Here is a 17,437-nt window from a genome sequence, read left to right as displayed (position 1 = left end):
TGATTCAGAAAGGTACTTATACAAAAAGACCAAAAGGTGAGTTAATTTAATAACAACTGTAAATGCAAGTCGCGTTTCCTTGCATCGCTCGCTTTGTTTGTGTTTGCGGGCGTGTTGTACAAGTCGTAAAGTGTTGGATTAAAAATAGTGATGTCTGCGTGCGTGATGGAGGAGGGCCGGGAGGACGGAGGCGGCGCGCGCGCCGGCGAGGACGCGCCGCCTGAGCGCACGCGCCGTGACACGCTGCTGAGTGGTCGCGGCCGACGCGCTTGCTCCGAGCAGGGACCGCATCCTTCCTTACATCCACGTAAGTGTCGGAGTGCCAGTGTGTTTGCGTGGCTTTTATGAGTACCTAGTGTTTTCGCTGTTCATTTTTATTAATGCTCACATTTAAATATTGCTTTGATGCACCCGTTTATTCCGCCGTCCCGATACCATTGAGGTGGAGATCAAATACATCTTGATGTTATCACTATAAACATTTCTTCAAAACGATTCGGCTTTCTTTGTCCAAACTGATAAAAAGCATCGCTTAGCATCAGGAGGGACGTGGTAAATAAATAAACTTAGTTTATTTTATACCACCTGCCTGTTTCATTGTTTATATTATGCCTATACAGGAAGGCCGACTGACATTTTATTGAATGATTTTAACATATCTGTTAAAGTTTCGGTTTCGGCCGAAACTAGAGCCAAACCGTAGCTTCGGTGGTTAAATACTCACATAGAAAACACTAAGCCTAGAAGCTGTTTCTTTTATCTTGAGTAAAATATGAGATGAGTATATTATATTACGTAAGAAGAGAGCAGATTATGTAGGTACCATTTACAAATCACACAAGCTCGGATTTTAAAGTACCTACGTGTTGGTGTTGCGATTCGATTTTAGAGTTAATGTAAAATTGGTAGATAGACTGCCGTATTCGAACTTCAAGATATTCACAAGAGACGACACGTACTATATCCATTCTAGATACGTTATAGTTTAGATTTCAACTAGTTCTCTTTTGCAGCGCAATTCGGGCGACAAATGTCACTTTTACGTTAGATAGAGTTAGATATCTTTTAGTTGTGAATTGGATCTCTAAGCTATACCTTGTGGAAATCGTTCAAGAGTATCTCCAGAATCGCGCAAATGTCAAATTTGACAGGTTAGATCTTAAACATATCGTTATCGTATCTTGGTGATGTCTAAAAGATATCTAACAGATGTCTAATTCAAAATCCGAATCGGGCCCTTAGTCGTTGAAATTGTACTCCTTTTGTTACGTAATATCTAAATAACAAGTATTGGTTTCTATTAGCACGTCTTCTCCTCTTGCCTTTTAATAATGAGGTCTCAAGCGTGCGTCATCGGCAATATATGACGAGAAAGAAAGAAGAGTTTTTAAAAATTCATCAAAAAAATATAGTGGTAAATTATAAAAAATGTATAAGAACAGTTTCAGGAAATGTTGTAGATTGTTTAAGTATCAAAATTACGTTGAAATTAAGTCGATTATCACGAAAAATTTTCACTTGTTTTGAAGTAATTTCTGGTGAAAATTGATTTCGTCTAACTTTCATTTATTCTTTTTCAATATCATATAACAAAAATGTAGTCTATGGAAGTTGGAAAGTATGTGTAATACAAAATTACCATTTTTAGCAGTCCAAACTTTACGAAATTTACAAATAAGATCGACTAAATCAGAGCTTTACGCGCGTTTACCTAAACGTCCATCAGAAAAAATATCATTACTAATTTAGTGAGTCAGTTTTAAAAAAAATGATTTTTACAAATGCAAGACAAGAAGACCTGCTACATACCAGTACTTGTTATTTCTATTACGTAACAAAAGGTGTACAATTTCATCGACTAAATCTATCAATTTTACATTTTTGCGACTAAAATCGATACCGGCCTCTTAAGTAAACATAATTTATATGTATTTGCTAACTAGGCTCAGATATTTATACTTAAGTACATTTTAATAATCGATCTGGGGGAAAATGAGTTTGTAGTCTTTTGACCTGAAACCGATATAGGTAAAAATATATTAAAAAGGATAATACGTAACATTATTAGATACCTACTTGCATTGCGCCAGAACGCTGATGACGCCTTTAATGGTCGCCATGACCATAAAATATCGTATTATTTAAGTGTAGTTGTATAGTTTGTAGCTTTCTAGTAGACCCCGAAGGCTTATCCTATTGTCTATTGTTCAGTAAAACCGCACGTGCTACTTACCTGCAAAAAAGGGTCCTAATTATTCTATTTGGCACCTGAGCGCGGGCTAGTCCAACGCTCAAAAAACCAGTGTAGGTGCGCTCTCCGATAACGCGCCTTTGTTACGCATCTCGATGACACATTTTAGACTGGTTCTGTAGCGTTCGACTCGCCGGCATCGGCACTCAGTAACCGAAGTACCGATTTTTTATGCAGGTGGTTGTGGCACGTGGCACGAGCGGTTTTTCTTAACAATAGACAATAGGATTAGCCTTCGGGGTCTATTAGAAAGCTACAAACTATACCTGTAGACAAGTTTTACAAATGTTTCAGAAGAGAGAACTTAAAACATCCGTTATAGGTTATAGGTCCAAAAAGTTTAATTTCTTAACATAACTTATTACGTATAATTTACTTCATTAATCACTGTCTCGTTATTTTTTAGGGTTCCGTACCGAAAGGGTAAAAAACGGGACCCTATTACTAAGACTTCGCTGTCCGTCCGTCCGTCCGTCTGTCACCAGGCTGTATCTCATGTACCGCGATAGCTAGACAGTTGAAATTTTCACAAATGATGTATCTCTGTTGCCATTATAACAACAAATACTAAAAATAAAATAAAATAAATATTTAAGGGGGGCTCCCATACAACAAACACGATTTTATTGCTCTATTTTTTGTTGATGGTGCGGAACCCTCCGTGCGCGAGTCCGACTCGCACTTGGCCGGTTTTTATAACGTCTGGTTCGGTATACAGACACAAACATCAACGGTACTCGTATCTAACTATTCTGGAAGGCATGAAAAAGGGTAAAAAGTTTTGATAAAATAGCTGTACTTTTCTCTTATTACATCGGCTAGGCAAGCGATCGTCAGTATTCAATGGCTCTTGAACTTCGAGGCTCATCTGGCATTATCGGAAAACTGTGTACAACTTGCGCGGTGTCTGTTCGAGGAGTTTCTGTTGTCGTGTAGCTGTAAGTCATGTCATCGAAAATACCTACATTTCCCGTGGTTTATGGACACACTTGGGTATTACATTCTTCCGTAGTTATTGTGTGCCAGGAGGTCGTATTTTACCCAATATGTCAAACCTTAAAAGGAAGGGCTGTGTTATGGTTTTGTCTGTCTATGTATAGGTATAGTATGTAGGTAGGTATTATTATTATTTCAACTTTATTGCACATAAAAAAAGCACACATGCGAACTTAATGCCTCTAGGCATTCTCTACCAGGCAACCGTAGGACGAAACAAACATGCTTCAAAGTGGGTGCAGTGAGAAAAACAGTAGGTATCTAAATTATGAGCGAAATATAATTACGATGGCTCAAGGGCCTATTTTAGATTACTCATAATCAAGAGTTGAATTCTTATTTCTTAGGCAAAAACCTGTAATGTTTCCCTGTTCAGTATTTGTTTTGTTTGCACACATCCGTTTCGCAACTGCTGTGTGCAAAAAGCAGCTGAAGCGGAAGCTGTAACTCTATTATTAAAGCTAGATCTCATGCTAGCTATTTTTTCCCAATCATGAATCAATCTACAACGATATACTCCGTATTTCTACGCGCCTGATTGATTTACTTTTACGAAAATAGATACGATATAGATAGAGTTTCATTTGGCCTCAACGAATGCGATTTGAACAGTACGTATTACCGCACAAAAGTTATTCGTTTAAATGTAAGTTTTTTTTTTGCATTCTATCATTTTTATATGCATTTGGCAGGATATATTTCTCGTTTTTACATACCTACATCAAAGTACCTATTAACTTGATTTTACCCTTTTCGCTTGCCATAGTCTCTCAAAGTAAGCAAATTCAACCGTCAAATCATTTGCTATTCAGAGTCCTTTCAGTTTACATTGAAACGCCCTCTAATTCGTCGTCTGTCTGCCAACGTAATACTTTTGTTCAGGAAATCATTGTTTTAGAAATACATAGGATAATGTTAAGGCAAATCAACCAAATTTACATTCTATAATATAGATATATTGTCTAAATATATAAGAGAGGGACAGAACAACAATCGCTTAAACTAACGCGATTCTAATCTTCATTGTTTTTACAAAAATCTAAAAATCACTGACTAGACAATAAATAAATTACATATATTAAACCTCATGTTGTGTACTTCATGTGTGTAATGTATTTTCTTTATTATTAATGATCGGAATTGTCTAATGATGTCAATCGTATATGTAATTTTAATTTAATCTCTAAAAATGTTTTAAACGTGTAATGTATGTGTACATTTACAAAATAAATGAACACGAATGTAATGTTAATTTGAAAGATACCTATGAATTGATTGATTCTCGAGCTGCGGCCGAATGTCTACAAAATTACAGGTATAAGTGCCTTAAAAAATAGTGATTATTCGTTTACTGCTACCGGGTAATCAGAAAATACTAGTAACCTGTAGTATTATTTGTGACGTTCCACGGCAAAAGGTACCTTATGGCACTTGGCGCTTACGTCGCATAGCGCCGCAATAATAATAGCTCGCGGCGGCGGAGCGGCGTTAATAATAGCGTAAGCGCCAATGGCCATAAGGTACCTTTACCCGTGGGACGTCACATTTATCGGTTACGTAGGTAGCGTTGACACTTTGTTATCTTGGTAGGACGCGCGGTAGGAACTTACTCGCTCGCTCGCACCAATTGGCGCACTGCAAGTCGTGTCAAGTTCGTGTCGCATATTCAGATTTTTAAACACCGAGGCTTGCCTACTGGCGCTAATATAGTCTAAGGTACTTTATTGCTTATTGTGACGCCCGGTCTGGCCTAGTGGGTAGTGACCCTGCCTGTGAAGCTGTGGGTTCGAATCCCGGTAAGGGCATTTATTTGTGTGATGAGCACAGATATTTGTTCCTGAGTCATGGTTGTTTTCTATGTATTTATGTATTTGTATATTATTTATATCGTTGTCTGAGTACCCACAACACAAGCCTTCTTGAGCTTACCGTGGGACTTAGTCAATTTGTGTAAAAATGTCCCTATAATATTTATTTATTTATTTATTGCTGAATTGGGTAGCTACTTTTAACATTTATCATTTCCAAGAAAAGAGGAAAATGACAAAGCTTATACTTATCCCCCATTTTCTATTTAACGAGCCTAGAATCCAATATGAAACAATTAAATCTTAAACTCGGACAATATTTTCTTTACGAGGCCCAGACTCCACTTTATTCTTCATAAATTAAACCAACAAACGACATTGCGGAGCGCCGCCGCCTCAGAGGGAAAATTAACAACGTAGGAGTCATTCGACTTATATAAAAGTTGCGATGACATAACGACCAATTTAAAGAATTGAGACGCGAATTTTTAAGTTTTATTTTTCGAAATATAATGTACTTCGAAAAACATAAAGAACTATAATATTCATATTGCCGATTGAGTTATTTTACAGCCAAGTTACAAGGTGGGCAATGTCACGAGTTTTCAAAAATGATGTTAAATACCGCACCAGGCCTTAGGTTCATGCCGAGTCAATTTATTCTTAACGTTAGCTAATTTGCATGTAAAAAGCCAATGATAAGGTTGCCAGAAGGATCAATATGCTGTAAACAAGCGATACTCATCGTCGTTCTGTGGCTCAAAATCACAATGTGATTTGTTGTTTTCGCTTTTTCGCTACAAGTACAAATTACTAAACGTTTACTAAGTATTTTTTATCATCTGTCACAATCTTGCTGTACTGAATATGATCGTATACTCGCTGAAATATTATGGGCATTGCAGAAGTGTGATACAGGTATTTAATTGACAGCTAGCTCTCCCCTCAAACGACGCAAAATAAAAGACCAGTGAGAAAGGCCTTAGTCAAGTGATAGGGCCCCATTTAGTGATAGGGTAGTGATAGGGTACCCTTTTGATAAACACCCGTTAAAATCATAGCGTCTTCTCACAAAAATATGCGCCTACACCTATGCACGGATTCACAATTTGCATATCCATTTTGTACTGTATCGTTGTTTCTTATTTTATTTTTTATTTAAGCATTTTCAATTTTTTAAATTGGAGATTACGATACGTCTATTTCATATTACCCACAGTTCACCTCGTGATACGATTGTGAAATAGCTGGCCTAATGACAATAAATACATACACACATGTTCTTCCCTAACATTATTATTTCCCCTCGGTTTATTTGTTTATAAAAATCCTCACCCACGCAGGAAATCGCGAAAACCTTCAAAAAATTGGAATTAGTTTTGCAATATATTTGGAGATAGACATTGAATAACTCAGACAAATTATAAATGTCTGCGTGTTTATTAAAATAATTGTTTACTTAGCTTCTTGCTGAAAGTTTTGATACCGGTCGCATGACTTGTGGCCGTGGTCGTTGATGAAGGTTGATTTATACAACGCCAGTCGCAGGCGCCTGACATGCCAGAGTTGATGTACACAACTCTCGGTACAAAGGGAGAACTAAAATCCGGGGAAAAATCGCGGGTTGCGTGGCCGAAACATTAGCGTCCGTACTGGTGTGCTGCCGTGAAGAATAATATTATAATGTTCCTTTTTATCACACAAACGTTGAAAAGAAGATTTATTGGTGATTCATGAGCGATTGCGAGTGATTTACATGAACGAGAATTTTTAGTTGCGAATTGCTACATATTCAAAATCCCTACCACGGTTTGCATTAGGTATCCGAGAATATAAATGAATCTAAATTGGTGTTTTTAGCCTTCCTCCCCCAGTGACTGTGTATGCCTTGCGGTGAGGGTCCCAATTACTTTCACGCACGTTTGCGGAAAAGTGGTTATTTCTCAATACACATGTGAATCCTTATAAGCGCAAGCGTTGTAAAAGTATATTATGTTTATTTTGAGTTTTCGAGCTTACAATTTGTTATTTGTTTGGCAGAACACAGTACAGCCACAGCGCACCTGTGGGGACAGGGTGGCGGTGGTCGCCGCGGCTGGAGTCGCAAGCGGACTTCTGCTCCACAAATGAGTAATCCACACGGTTCGATGCCGCGGGTGGCGCTGGTGCTGCGCTCTCGGCGAAGCTGGCCCGTTGCGCCACAATCTTATCGCAGGTATGACATATTTAGTAGGTACTTCATACTTTTATTACTCGTACTTAACGTAAACACATACGGTACGCCAAAATGAACTTTTGTTCTTGGAAATCAGATGTGGTTTTTTTTATTGCTTGACTGGGATGTAGGTATGTACTACTCGTACTACGTCGAGGTAGTCTAGTAGCACTGTTTTTCGTCATATCTGTACATATAGCAAACCTTTTGGTACTTTTTTCAATAATTACAGATGGGTCCACGAAATTACTAAAATAATTTTTCCTTCACAAAAGACATTGGTTTAGTAATATTAAGTATTGGCTAATGACTGATGACGTTTTAATTAAGCAAATGCTAATGACGCTGATAGTTAAAAATTGGGGGTCGGGTGACAAGCGTTTAGTTAAGGAAATTAGATCATGAATTATGGATCGATATACATATTTTAAAACCTCCTCAGGCCTTCTGTCTCGTCTCGTCGGTATCGTGCATTAAGGTCTCTGCCCACTACACTGTATGACTTACCATGACCGTGCTATGAACGTGTCAGGCAAAAAACATATCTTTGTATGAAAAACTATGAGACTATGCCCACTAGCCCGTTCCGTCACCGACCATACCCGTAGCGTGCCATGCACGGACCGTCAAAATTTGTCGGCGGGGATATTTTGCCGGTGCCGGTAACGCTCCGTGCACGGCACGCAACGTTGCCAGAACAGTGCGTGCAGGCGGCGAAACGGTGAGCATACGGGTTGTAACCGCGTATGGTGACCGTTCTAAGCCCGTTATAAACCAATAGTCCGAGGCTGAAATGATGCCTTTCACCCGAGTTAAACACTCTACTTTTCATTTCGTGTACGAGGAAAGTAAAATGCATGTGTTTTTTTAAAACATGACTAAGTATAAAATTTTATAGTACCTCTAAATCTTGATGGTACTTTAAATTAAAAATTTAGGCAAAAGTATCGTTATTTATGGAATGGGGAGTTAAATATCAGAATGAAAATTGTACAATAAATGCATTTAAACCCAAATTATTTGTTTTACTTTTTTTTATGCTCAGGCATGTCAAGCTTAGATTTTGCGCTTAAATAAAAAGAAATACAAGCTGTTACAAGGACTTCTGCTGATTTTAAAAACTGATAGACCCTAAGTGTTTTACAAAAAGGTAATAATAGTCGAAATTTGACAGAATCGGCACTCAAACGAACTGCAGAGGTCGAAAGTTCTCAAATTAGTGATTCACAAAAAAACGGTTTCGTGTATTAGGCGGGTTAAACCGTAAAAAATACATCACAATAATTTTAATTCGATTCTTGACATACCTTTTACGTGTGACTACTAACTGAATAACTATTTACTAACAACGGTGAAATCAATTTCAGTTTATAAAGCAATTAGAAATTTGAAGAGGGTCATTCAATATAACTAAAAGGAACGTAACACAATTTTGTGACATGATTTAATAATAATTTCACTGTCTAAAAACCGATCGGTTAAGCAATCATTGGCAATACGGTTGATCGGATCACTATTTTTCCATTAGTCTTTCTACGCGAGGGGATGTATCATTCTTTGATTTAATGCTAAATACACGCATTAATTGATGTTTGAGCAGGTGCGCATACAAAAATTACCCATTATTTTAGATATAAGTATACATAGATAATTTTCTTTATGCATTCCCACAACATACATGGCATTGACATGAAATAAACGAAAGGCAAAAAATAACTTAACAAAATAAAACATGCAAATTTAATTACCTACTAAAGAATATCACATAATCAAGCCATGTGGCAGAGAAAAGGTGCTGGCTTCAGCATGGTGATGCGACAAGCCACATCTTTACATTTATTTTTTAAAAGAAAATGGTAATTTAACTTTATTGAGTCAAAATTCGACATACTTCGCTGAACAATTAGAGACCATATTAGGTACTGATTTTATTGTTACATCGGATATCTGTCAGATAAGGATCAAATTTTTCGAAATTAATGCAGAATTGCACATTATACGGTTAATCCGGTAATAGGGAGTATTACTGCAATGTTTTGCCGGCAGAGTGCAGCACTAGTGACTTAAGTATACCATAGAGTAAGTTATGCATACTGTACCTTAAACTGTTTTTGACAAGTTTTCACAGACAATCAAATATGACATTGATACATTAAAGCGGTTTGTTTACAAAGGGCCTACCGGGAAACGCGAAATCGAAACTCTGCAATCTGCCTCTTTATCGCTCGAATATGCAAGAGTGATAGAGAGGTTAGGTAACAAAATTTCGACTCCCTCGATGAGTTTCGCGTAATATTCACTATTTAATCGATGTTTGTAAAATAATGTCCAATATCGGTGAAACTTCGACGGCCGACTTATTCTTTTCATTATTATGGCTCATTTAGACGGCGCGCGAACTCGTATACGATTTTAGTTACATTGCGGACCATTGAGATTACAACAATTCAGCCGACCGATCAAACAACGCAATGTAATGAAACTCGCATGCGAGTTCTCGCACCGTCTAACTGAGCACGTATACGAGGGATCAGTACCTATCTAAGAAAGTTATATATTAGAGCAGAAACCGGACAGTTATGTGCCTTTACGCGATGCGACATGCGACACAATACCTGTCCAAGTTTGAAGTAGCTCCCCTAACTTAGGAAGCATTTGGAAGTTTTAGCCAAGTAACAGAGAGACGAATGTGGTTTAAGTCTCATTCCCTCCGCTTTGATGGATCGTACTTTTACATTTCTGTTGTACTTTCTAAAGTAAATACTGCCGGGTTTTGTTGGTTTGATTGGTATTTAAGTAAAGTGCTTTCTGTTTGACGCCGGTAAAAAAAAATACGGAACTTTCATACTATTTTATATTTTACAATTAAATTTATTTTCTGTGAACTAGAGATGCTTTCTCGCGTCACCAGAATGTTTGAAACAATCTTTCAATAACAATATTATGTGATAAAAGAGTAGGTGCAGTTAAGGCGCATTTCGAAGGGGTATGTTGAAAATATTAACTTGGGGTGTATAATAATATTGTCTTCGGTTACCGCGACCACCACGCTGACCACGACCAGGAACGCTGTAAAGTAAAAGGTTCGAAACGTAGGATGTAGTATAAATTCAATATACGCGATATAATCCGTTTTAATAGTTTTATTTCTTAGGGTCTATTATATTATATAATTTTCATTTTAAAATAATTATTTATTTAGATTATGGTAGAACTCTGGGAAATCTGTTGATTTGGTAAAAAAACGCTACGACGACGTGTGCGTGACAGCCAGCAGCTTAGCAATAACAACAATGCAACATGATACGGGCGTTAGACGAGCGCCTCTACTGCCCTCATTAGGTACTGGATAGAAGGAGTCATTAGTAAATGTAAGTAGATATATTATGTTACTAACATAGCCTTAAAGCTAAAATGTTATTTATTTGAATTAAATAATTTATATTTTTATTTTAGAAGTTCTCATGTATCATATTACATCATGTACTTACTCGTATCATTTATTTTTTATTCCGGACATCTGTATCCAAGTTTTAATTTTAGGGCGGAAAATAAAAAGTAGGTAAGAATCTAATTAATTACTTACCTATTATTTTATTAGTCATATCATATCCATTCGTAAAAAAAAACAATTGAAATGGGTATGTTAAATTAGATTGATGTAAAATCACTTAAATCATGTACAATAGTGTTGTTAACCCGCGATTTTTCAAATTTGCAGCCTTTTGCTACTGACAAGATTTGTTTGACCCACTATATTTAGCAGTGAGAGGACAATATAACACTATTAGTTATACTTTCACCGGAGAAATTGTAGTGGATACCTAACATATAAAAACTGTATCGAGCCGTATTATTAAGTTATTATTTGGTTGAAAAGGAAATTCCTTTTTTATGGCAGGTTGGGTGGACCGCCGATATGAACAATGAATAATTCAGTTTGATTAAATTAGGCAATACAACTTTGGGAACAAATCAAATTGTTTTATATTTTGATTTGTGTTTTTTAAAGTAGTCACACTAGGTACTACACATATATAAATTACCTATAAACCGAAATAGATTATATAGGTGCCTAGAAGAAAAAGGGATTCGTATAGGTGGTGCAAGTACGTACTGCTGGCCCTTAGAGTTGGTCTAAGACGCCTAGTCTTTCTAAGACCATATGGGCATAGGGGCCTAGAAGGCCTAGGGGTTCATGGCGTTAATCGCGATAGCTGGGGCGCCGGTTCGAATCGTCACTTTTTCTCTAGTACTTATAATATGACATCTACATATTTCAGTCCATAAATTAGGCAGTATTCTATTTATAAACTAAGAAAAGCGATAATACTCGTATTCAAGTGAATTCCAGCCCGTATTCCAGCCCTTTCCCATGTTTCTTTGACAGTTTGGATCAGGTGCGAATGGTGCGATCCGTTAACGTATTTATACAGTTTATGATACCTTAACGTATTCAACGTCACCTCCATTGTTTGATTGTACTTTAGCAGGCGTGTTTCACTCCGCGATTTCGTCGCTTTGCTACAGGTAGCTAAAAGTAAATCCGTTCGGCCCCAATTTTGGGGAAAGCCATAAGCCGCGCGTGGCGCTGTCGCCACCTAGCGGCCATATCGGTGCTGATCGTAACAGACGCGTTTTGTTAGAGAGTGAGTCTTCTGTACTTAGTACTATTATTTATTCTGTGGTACTAGCTAGATAGAAACATAAAACCATGTGCTTGAGCACAAGCTGTAGAAGTGTACAAACCTAATTTCCATAATTTAATAACCAGGCTTTTTGTGGTTCCATGTAGATAATACCTATATGAGAACGACGTGGCTTTAAATGTACATATGTTTTGGAGGAATTTTAGCGTTTGGGGCTGTTCATAAATTACGTCATCTATTTTTGAGGATTTTTGACTCCCTCACCGAAATTCATCCAAAAATTATGATTCGAATGACCCCGTTTCCTCCTACGTCATGCTACAGATCCAGACCCCCCCCCCCCAATTTGAAATGACGTAATTTATGAATAGTCCCTTTACAATAGACTGTTTCGAATTATCTCCGTAATCAATCGCAAGTGGTTGGCATTAGGCCGCATTACGCAAAATTAAACCATAAAAGCATCGATGAGACATGGGTCGGGTGGCCTTGTCTACGTGTTAGCAAGGCTTTCAGGCTCTTTGCGCCTCTCTACGCGCCTACAGAACTTTGTGGAAAAGTAACAAGTATGTTTTGGTATTGAAAATAATCCGTAATGTATGATAGTTTGGATCAATATCGAAATAAAAACATACTTATGTTGTAGCTAAAAGTACGATTTTCATTTTCGGTATGAAGATTAACGACAAACCTTAAAGCGGGAAGCGCTTTTACCATATCGAGATAAAAATATAATTGAAAAACGCAATCAACTAAATACTCGCTATTGTTTACCAAAAGAAATATCCACAATGCAATTATGACTAACGGTGGCAACAAGCGGTTTAATCCCTAAATATCAGCGATTTCTTACAGACAATATTTATTTAACTACCTACGAAATATCATCCCATCACAACAACTGGTCACTTGATACTCTTGATAGACGACAAGTTGTGTTACGTGCTCAAATTAATAAAGGCAGTATAATTTAAGACGTTATTTGTGAACCGACCAGTATATGTACATCATCAATTATTTGCTCGACCAAGTAAGTGGCTTGCTCAGTTCAGCGCGAGATTAAGTCCAACTCCAACCGGTGCCTACCGAAATTGAGATCGAATGATACATCAGACTTTAGCTAGAAGCTAGCCAATGACAACGATTTGATCTATGTACTATATAATAGTACATAGATCAAATCGTTGTCAAGTCAAGTAGTAATATTATGTATTAATATTTTTTATTGTTATGTAAAAAGTCTGGGTTACGAACCCTAATACATTTGATCCTTTAATTTTATCTTGGTTCTTGTTAATCCTATCATTATGTAATAAAATAAAAATAAAAAACGAAAAACAAAAAGGTCTTTTATTTCTTGCAAGTAGTTACAGGTCATCATAAATTTAAATTTACATAATCTATATCAGTGTTTAAAATATTTTTTTTACATTCGCCTTTAAAGTTACGAGTAGCCTTGTAAAGTTTTTTGATAAACATTTTTCTAATATGAACTCACTATTGACCACATGTATACCTGTAAAAATGGTAGCATTATAATTTCACATTGTGCAGGAAAAGACCAGTGGCATGTTGGACTGCCGCCGCTAAGGGATGTAAAAATACACTCATATTCGTGATTATCGAGTTAATCAAATAGCCAGCTCATACCCAGTCACGTTTCACAGAATTGCAAACTAAATACGTTAATATACTGGGTGAGCAATCCATGTGGTGCGGTGACGAAAGATCACAAACTATATAATAGGTAATTTTGTTCTTCGAAATTATTAAAAACTGTATTCGAAGATTAGCAATGCAACCCAAGCTGCGTACGAACCCGGTCAATATATCGGTAGAAATTAACGTCAAAACTGTAAGAAATGAATGTTCTAGGAAACGATTTTTATGATCGAGTCAAATATCAAAATACCACATTACTCAATTTTCTTTTCTAAAACCGTGTTCTTTGCTTACGTAGTTACTTACCATGTTTATGAAATTTTATGAATGTATCTTATCTCCAAAATAATCGTGGTTCCTATGAAAAAATACTATATTAACATTTTTTGAAGTTTATTTAGCCTAATAGAATTTTCCAAGGCTCATTGGTGGAAAATAATTTCACTCTCGGCCCACTCGAGCAATGCTTCTAAGAGATCACTGCGGTACGATGCCGATGTGTTAAGTGTCAAAATTATAGGTTTTATATAGATTTTCGCTCACTGCGCCATTTTGATCCGTCACCCTGTATTATTATCGGGTTTTGTCCCGAGGGATATAATTCTCTGAACACTCTCTATTGAAGGGCCATGCTAACGTCGCGACCACTATCTGGGAACATATAATATTGAGGAATTCGCTTGGAAATATTGCCCTTCTAAATGTATCTATTCCTTTGTAGAATTATACCTATACAAGATTTTTTTTATCGGCACAACCCATATGACATTTGAGTTAAAAATGTGATTTGAGATAATGAAAAGCGGTTATAGACTGACTTATTTAGGTAAGTGCTTTACAGAGATTCACATAAGGTCACCGCAGATAGTAAATTTAATACATATTTTTTGGTACAGTCTGTCCACTGTTTAGAACATAAACCATGAAGGTAGGTAGGAAATGCGTAGAATCTTTTTAAACATACTGAAACTTAGGTGTTTTATAGTATGGCATATATATATATATATGTATGGCCCGGTTCTCGGATTGCAAACTAAACCCACTTTATAGTGGCTGTAGCCATCTCCCCGCAGGTAAAGCTACAGAGGACGCTTCTCGCAATTTCACACTTGACTTAATGCCTACATATCGTTCGTAACCTATGTACAGCCAGAAACGAGTCAAAACTAAATACTTACTGTAAAAATTGATTTTTTTTAATACATAATAATTAAATGTAAGGGTGAATTAAATTTTAGAAAATATGTTTTTTAATGTCAAAAATATATTTTTTGGTTATAATAATTACGCAGTGTTATAATTAGACCTTCAAATTGACCGATCTCACGTATTATACACATCAAATACACGTACCAACATTTAAAAAAACCGGTGACGCAGAAGATAATTGTCCGTTTTTTTTGTAATACAATAATTCAGAATTCTGCGACGTCGTGATGCCATCAGTGTCATCGTCGCTATTAACTATAAACGTAATGTTAAAACTACAAATCTTTATTAATAACTTGTATTTGGTACCTACCTTCATTAGAATATATGGGTATAATTTTATTAATCTCATGTCTTGGATAATCACTATAATCAGGATAAAAGCCCTCATAGAAACGCTATTAAGTAACGACATTATATAGATACCTATACCAGTATTATGCAAAGAGGGAAATTACAATTATAATGTTTTAATGCTGATGACAATTTAGTTGATATGGTAGCCTTTTTTGTTTGCATAAATAATATTATAAATTAAACAAACATAAATATTTGTCTTGCACTAAAATAAGTAGGTACGAGGGGCGTTCAAAATATTCTCGGTATTGATATCTTACGACCTCTTCTAAAATTTCTTTCGTTACTGGCCGCTAAGGTTTATTCATTGACATTAAAAAAAAGTATAATTCGAACCGAGATAGTCTTTTGTTTTTCTGCAATTGCTGAACAAACATGAACATCCTGTGCGAATTGACAATGTTAACTAAATTAGAACATCGATGCGTGATAAAATTCTTGACAAAACAGGGTAAAAATCAAAAAACCATAAAAGAGGAAATGGATTGTGTTTACCGTGAGTCTGCTCCTTCTTTATCTACCATTCAAAAGTGGTCAAGCGAGTTTAAACGCGGAAGGGAGAGTATTGAAGATGACCCTAGACCTGGCCGGCCTGTAGTAGCTACTTCACAAGAAAATATTGATAAAGTGGAAAAACTTATATTGGAAGATGGTCGAGTGAAGGTAAAATCTATAGCACAAGTAACCAATCTCTCTATTGGTACCGTACATGATATTATACATGACCATCTTAATATGTCAAAAGTAAGTGCAAGATGGGTTCCGCGAATGCTGACTCGGCTTCAAAAAGACATGCGTGTAGCTTGTTGTTCCGATTTTATTGACCTGTGCGGTGAAAATCCTGATGAGGTGCTGCAAAGAATAGTTACTGGAGATGAAACCTGGGTTCATCATTATGACCCAGAGAGTAAACAAGAGTCCATGCAGTGGCACATTAAGGGTTCAGCTCATCCCAAGAAGTTCAAGGTCATCCCTTCAGCTGGCAAGGTCATGGCCACGATATTTTGGGATTGTGAAGGAGTATTACTAATCGATTATAAAGAAAAAGGTGTAAATATCACAGGACAGTACTACGCTAACATTCTACGTCAATTAAAGGATGTAATTAAAGAAAAGAGGCGAGGAAAGTTAACCAAAGGTATTCTGCTTCTGCATGACAACGCCCCCGTCCATACTGCTCATATTGCCAAGGCAGCTATTGTTGAATGTGGGTTTAAAACTGTTACTCACCCACCGTATAGTCCGGACTTAGCCCCCAGCGACTTCTTTTTGCTCCCCAATCTTAAAAAGGATCTGCGTGGAAATAAATTTTCTGACGATGAAGCATTGAAGGCGGCAGTGGAGGAGCATTTTTACACGAAAGATAAAAAATATTTTTACGAGGGATTAAAAAAAATAATTGATCGATCTTTTAAGTGTATGAACATAGGGGGGGAGTATATTGAAAAATAAAAATATCAAACTTTTCGTACTTGTTTGTTTTCATTCTCATACCGAGAATATTTTGAACACCCCTCGTACGTTGCGCACCACAAACATAGGAGCGAGATTGTATGAGCTGTAGGTTTTTTTTATTAGTAAGTATTATTTATTTGAAGTTAAGAAAGCTTACATATAAGCGATTCTTTAAAAATATATTTTGGAGTACCATCTATCGGAGTTCCGTGGTATTCTTAATGCATCTGGTAGGAACCCATTCCTACCATTTTTAGAAATTTTAAAAATCTCAATTCACATTCCAAATTAAAACAGAAGTTCCACATTCGTTTAAAGTTCCTAACCCACCCTACCCATTCCTAAATCGGCAAAAGTCGTCGCCACGTACGCAGACATAACTTTGATCAGTACCTATCCGTAAGAAAAAGACTAAATTAAACAGTGTAGAGCAAGTGTTATTGTCATTACTTAAAAGCGTAAATATATAAGATAATTATGATAAAAGATAGTTTATTCAAGTAGGCGTAATACAATGCGCTTATTAACGTCAAATAGTCTTCGTTATTGCAATTAAAATAGTTAAGTTTGCATGTTGCTAGGTTTACATTCTAAACACAACTTATGTTCTCGGTGAGATATGCTCAAGGAAACATCATAATCTATATAGTTATGTATAATTGTATATTCTGTCTACATTGTTCTTCTGTTTTATCTCCTTGTAATAAATAAATAAAGCTACATAGTCTCAAAAGACTCCGCATTAGGTAAGTAGCATCTACGAAGAGCGTGTGACATTGTGACACATTGGTACAGTTTTACTTGTAAAATACACCTTTACCACTACCACCAGTTT

General features: G+C 36.5%; 1 protein-coding gene and 1 long non-coding RNA gene across 5 annotated transcripts in view; one reads left to right on the top strand and one right to left on the bottom strand.

The window, feature by feature from the left end:
* LOC134650360 (uncharacterized) overlaps positions 1 to 17,437 on the bottom strand; it is a 156,547-nt gene that overhangs the window by 49,603 nt on the left and 89,507 nt on the right. The window lies entirely within an intron of this gene.
* LOC134650185 (3',5'-cyclic-AMP phosphodiesterase) overlaps positions 118 to 17,437 on the top strand; it is a 577,846-nt gene continuing 560,526 nt past the window's right edge. The window contains exons 1-2 of one of the 4 annotated variants that reach the window (XM_063505091.1): positions 118 to 307; positions 7,096 to 7,270. In XM_063505091.1, coding sequence (XP_063361161.1) covers positions 151 to 307; positions 7,096 to 7,270 — 332 coding nt within the window. In that variant the 5' untranslated portion in view covers positions 118 to 150. The remainder of the gene's footprint in view (positions 308 to 7,095; positions 7,271 to 17,437) is intronic. The other 3 variants (XM_063505093.1, XM_063505094.1, XM_063505096.1) reach the window with 3 other exon arrangements.

The sequence above is a fragment of the Cydia amplana genome, chromosome 8, assembly GCF_948474715.1.
Source record: "Cydia amplana chromosome 8, ilCydAmpl1.1, whole genome shotgun sequence".
NCBI lineage: Eukaryota > Metazoa > Arthropoda > Insecta > Lepidoptera > Tortricidae > Cydia > Cydia amplana.
This window is presented reverse-complemented; position numbering and strand designations above follow the sequence as displayed.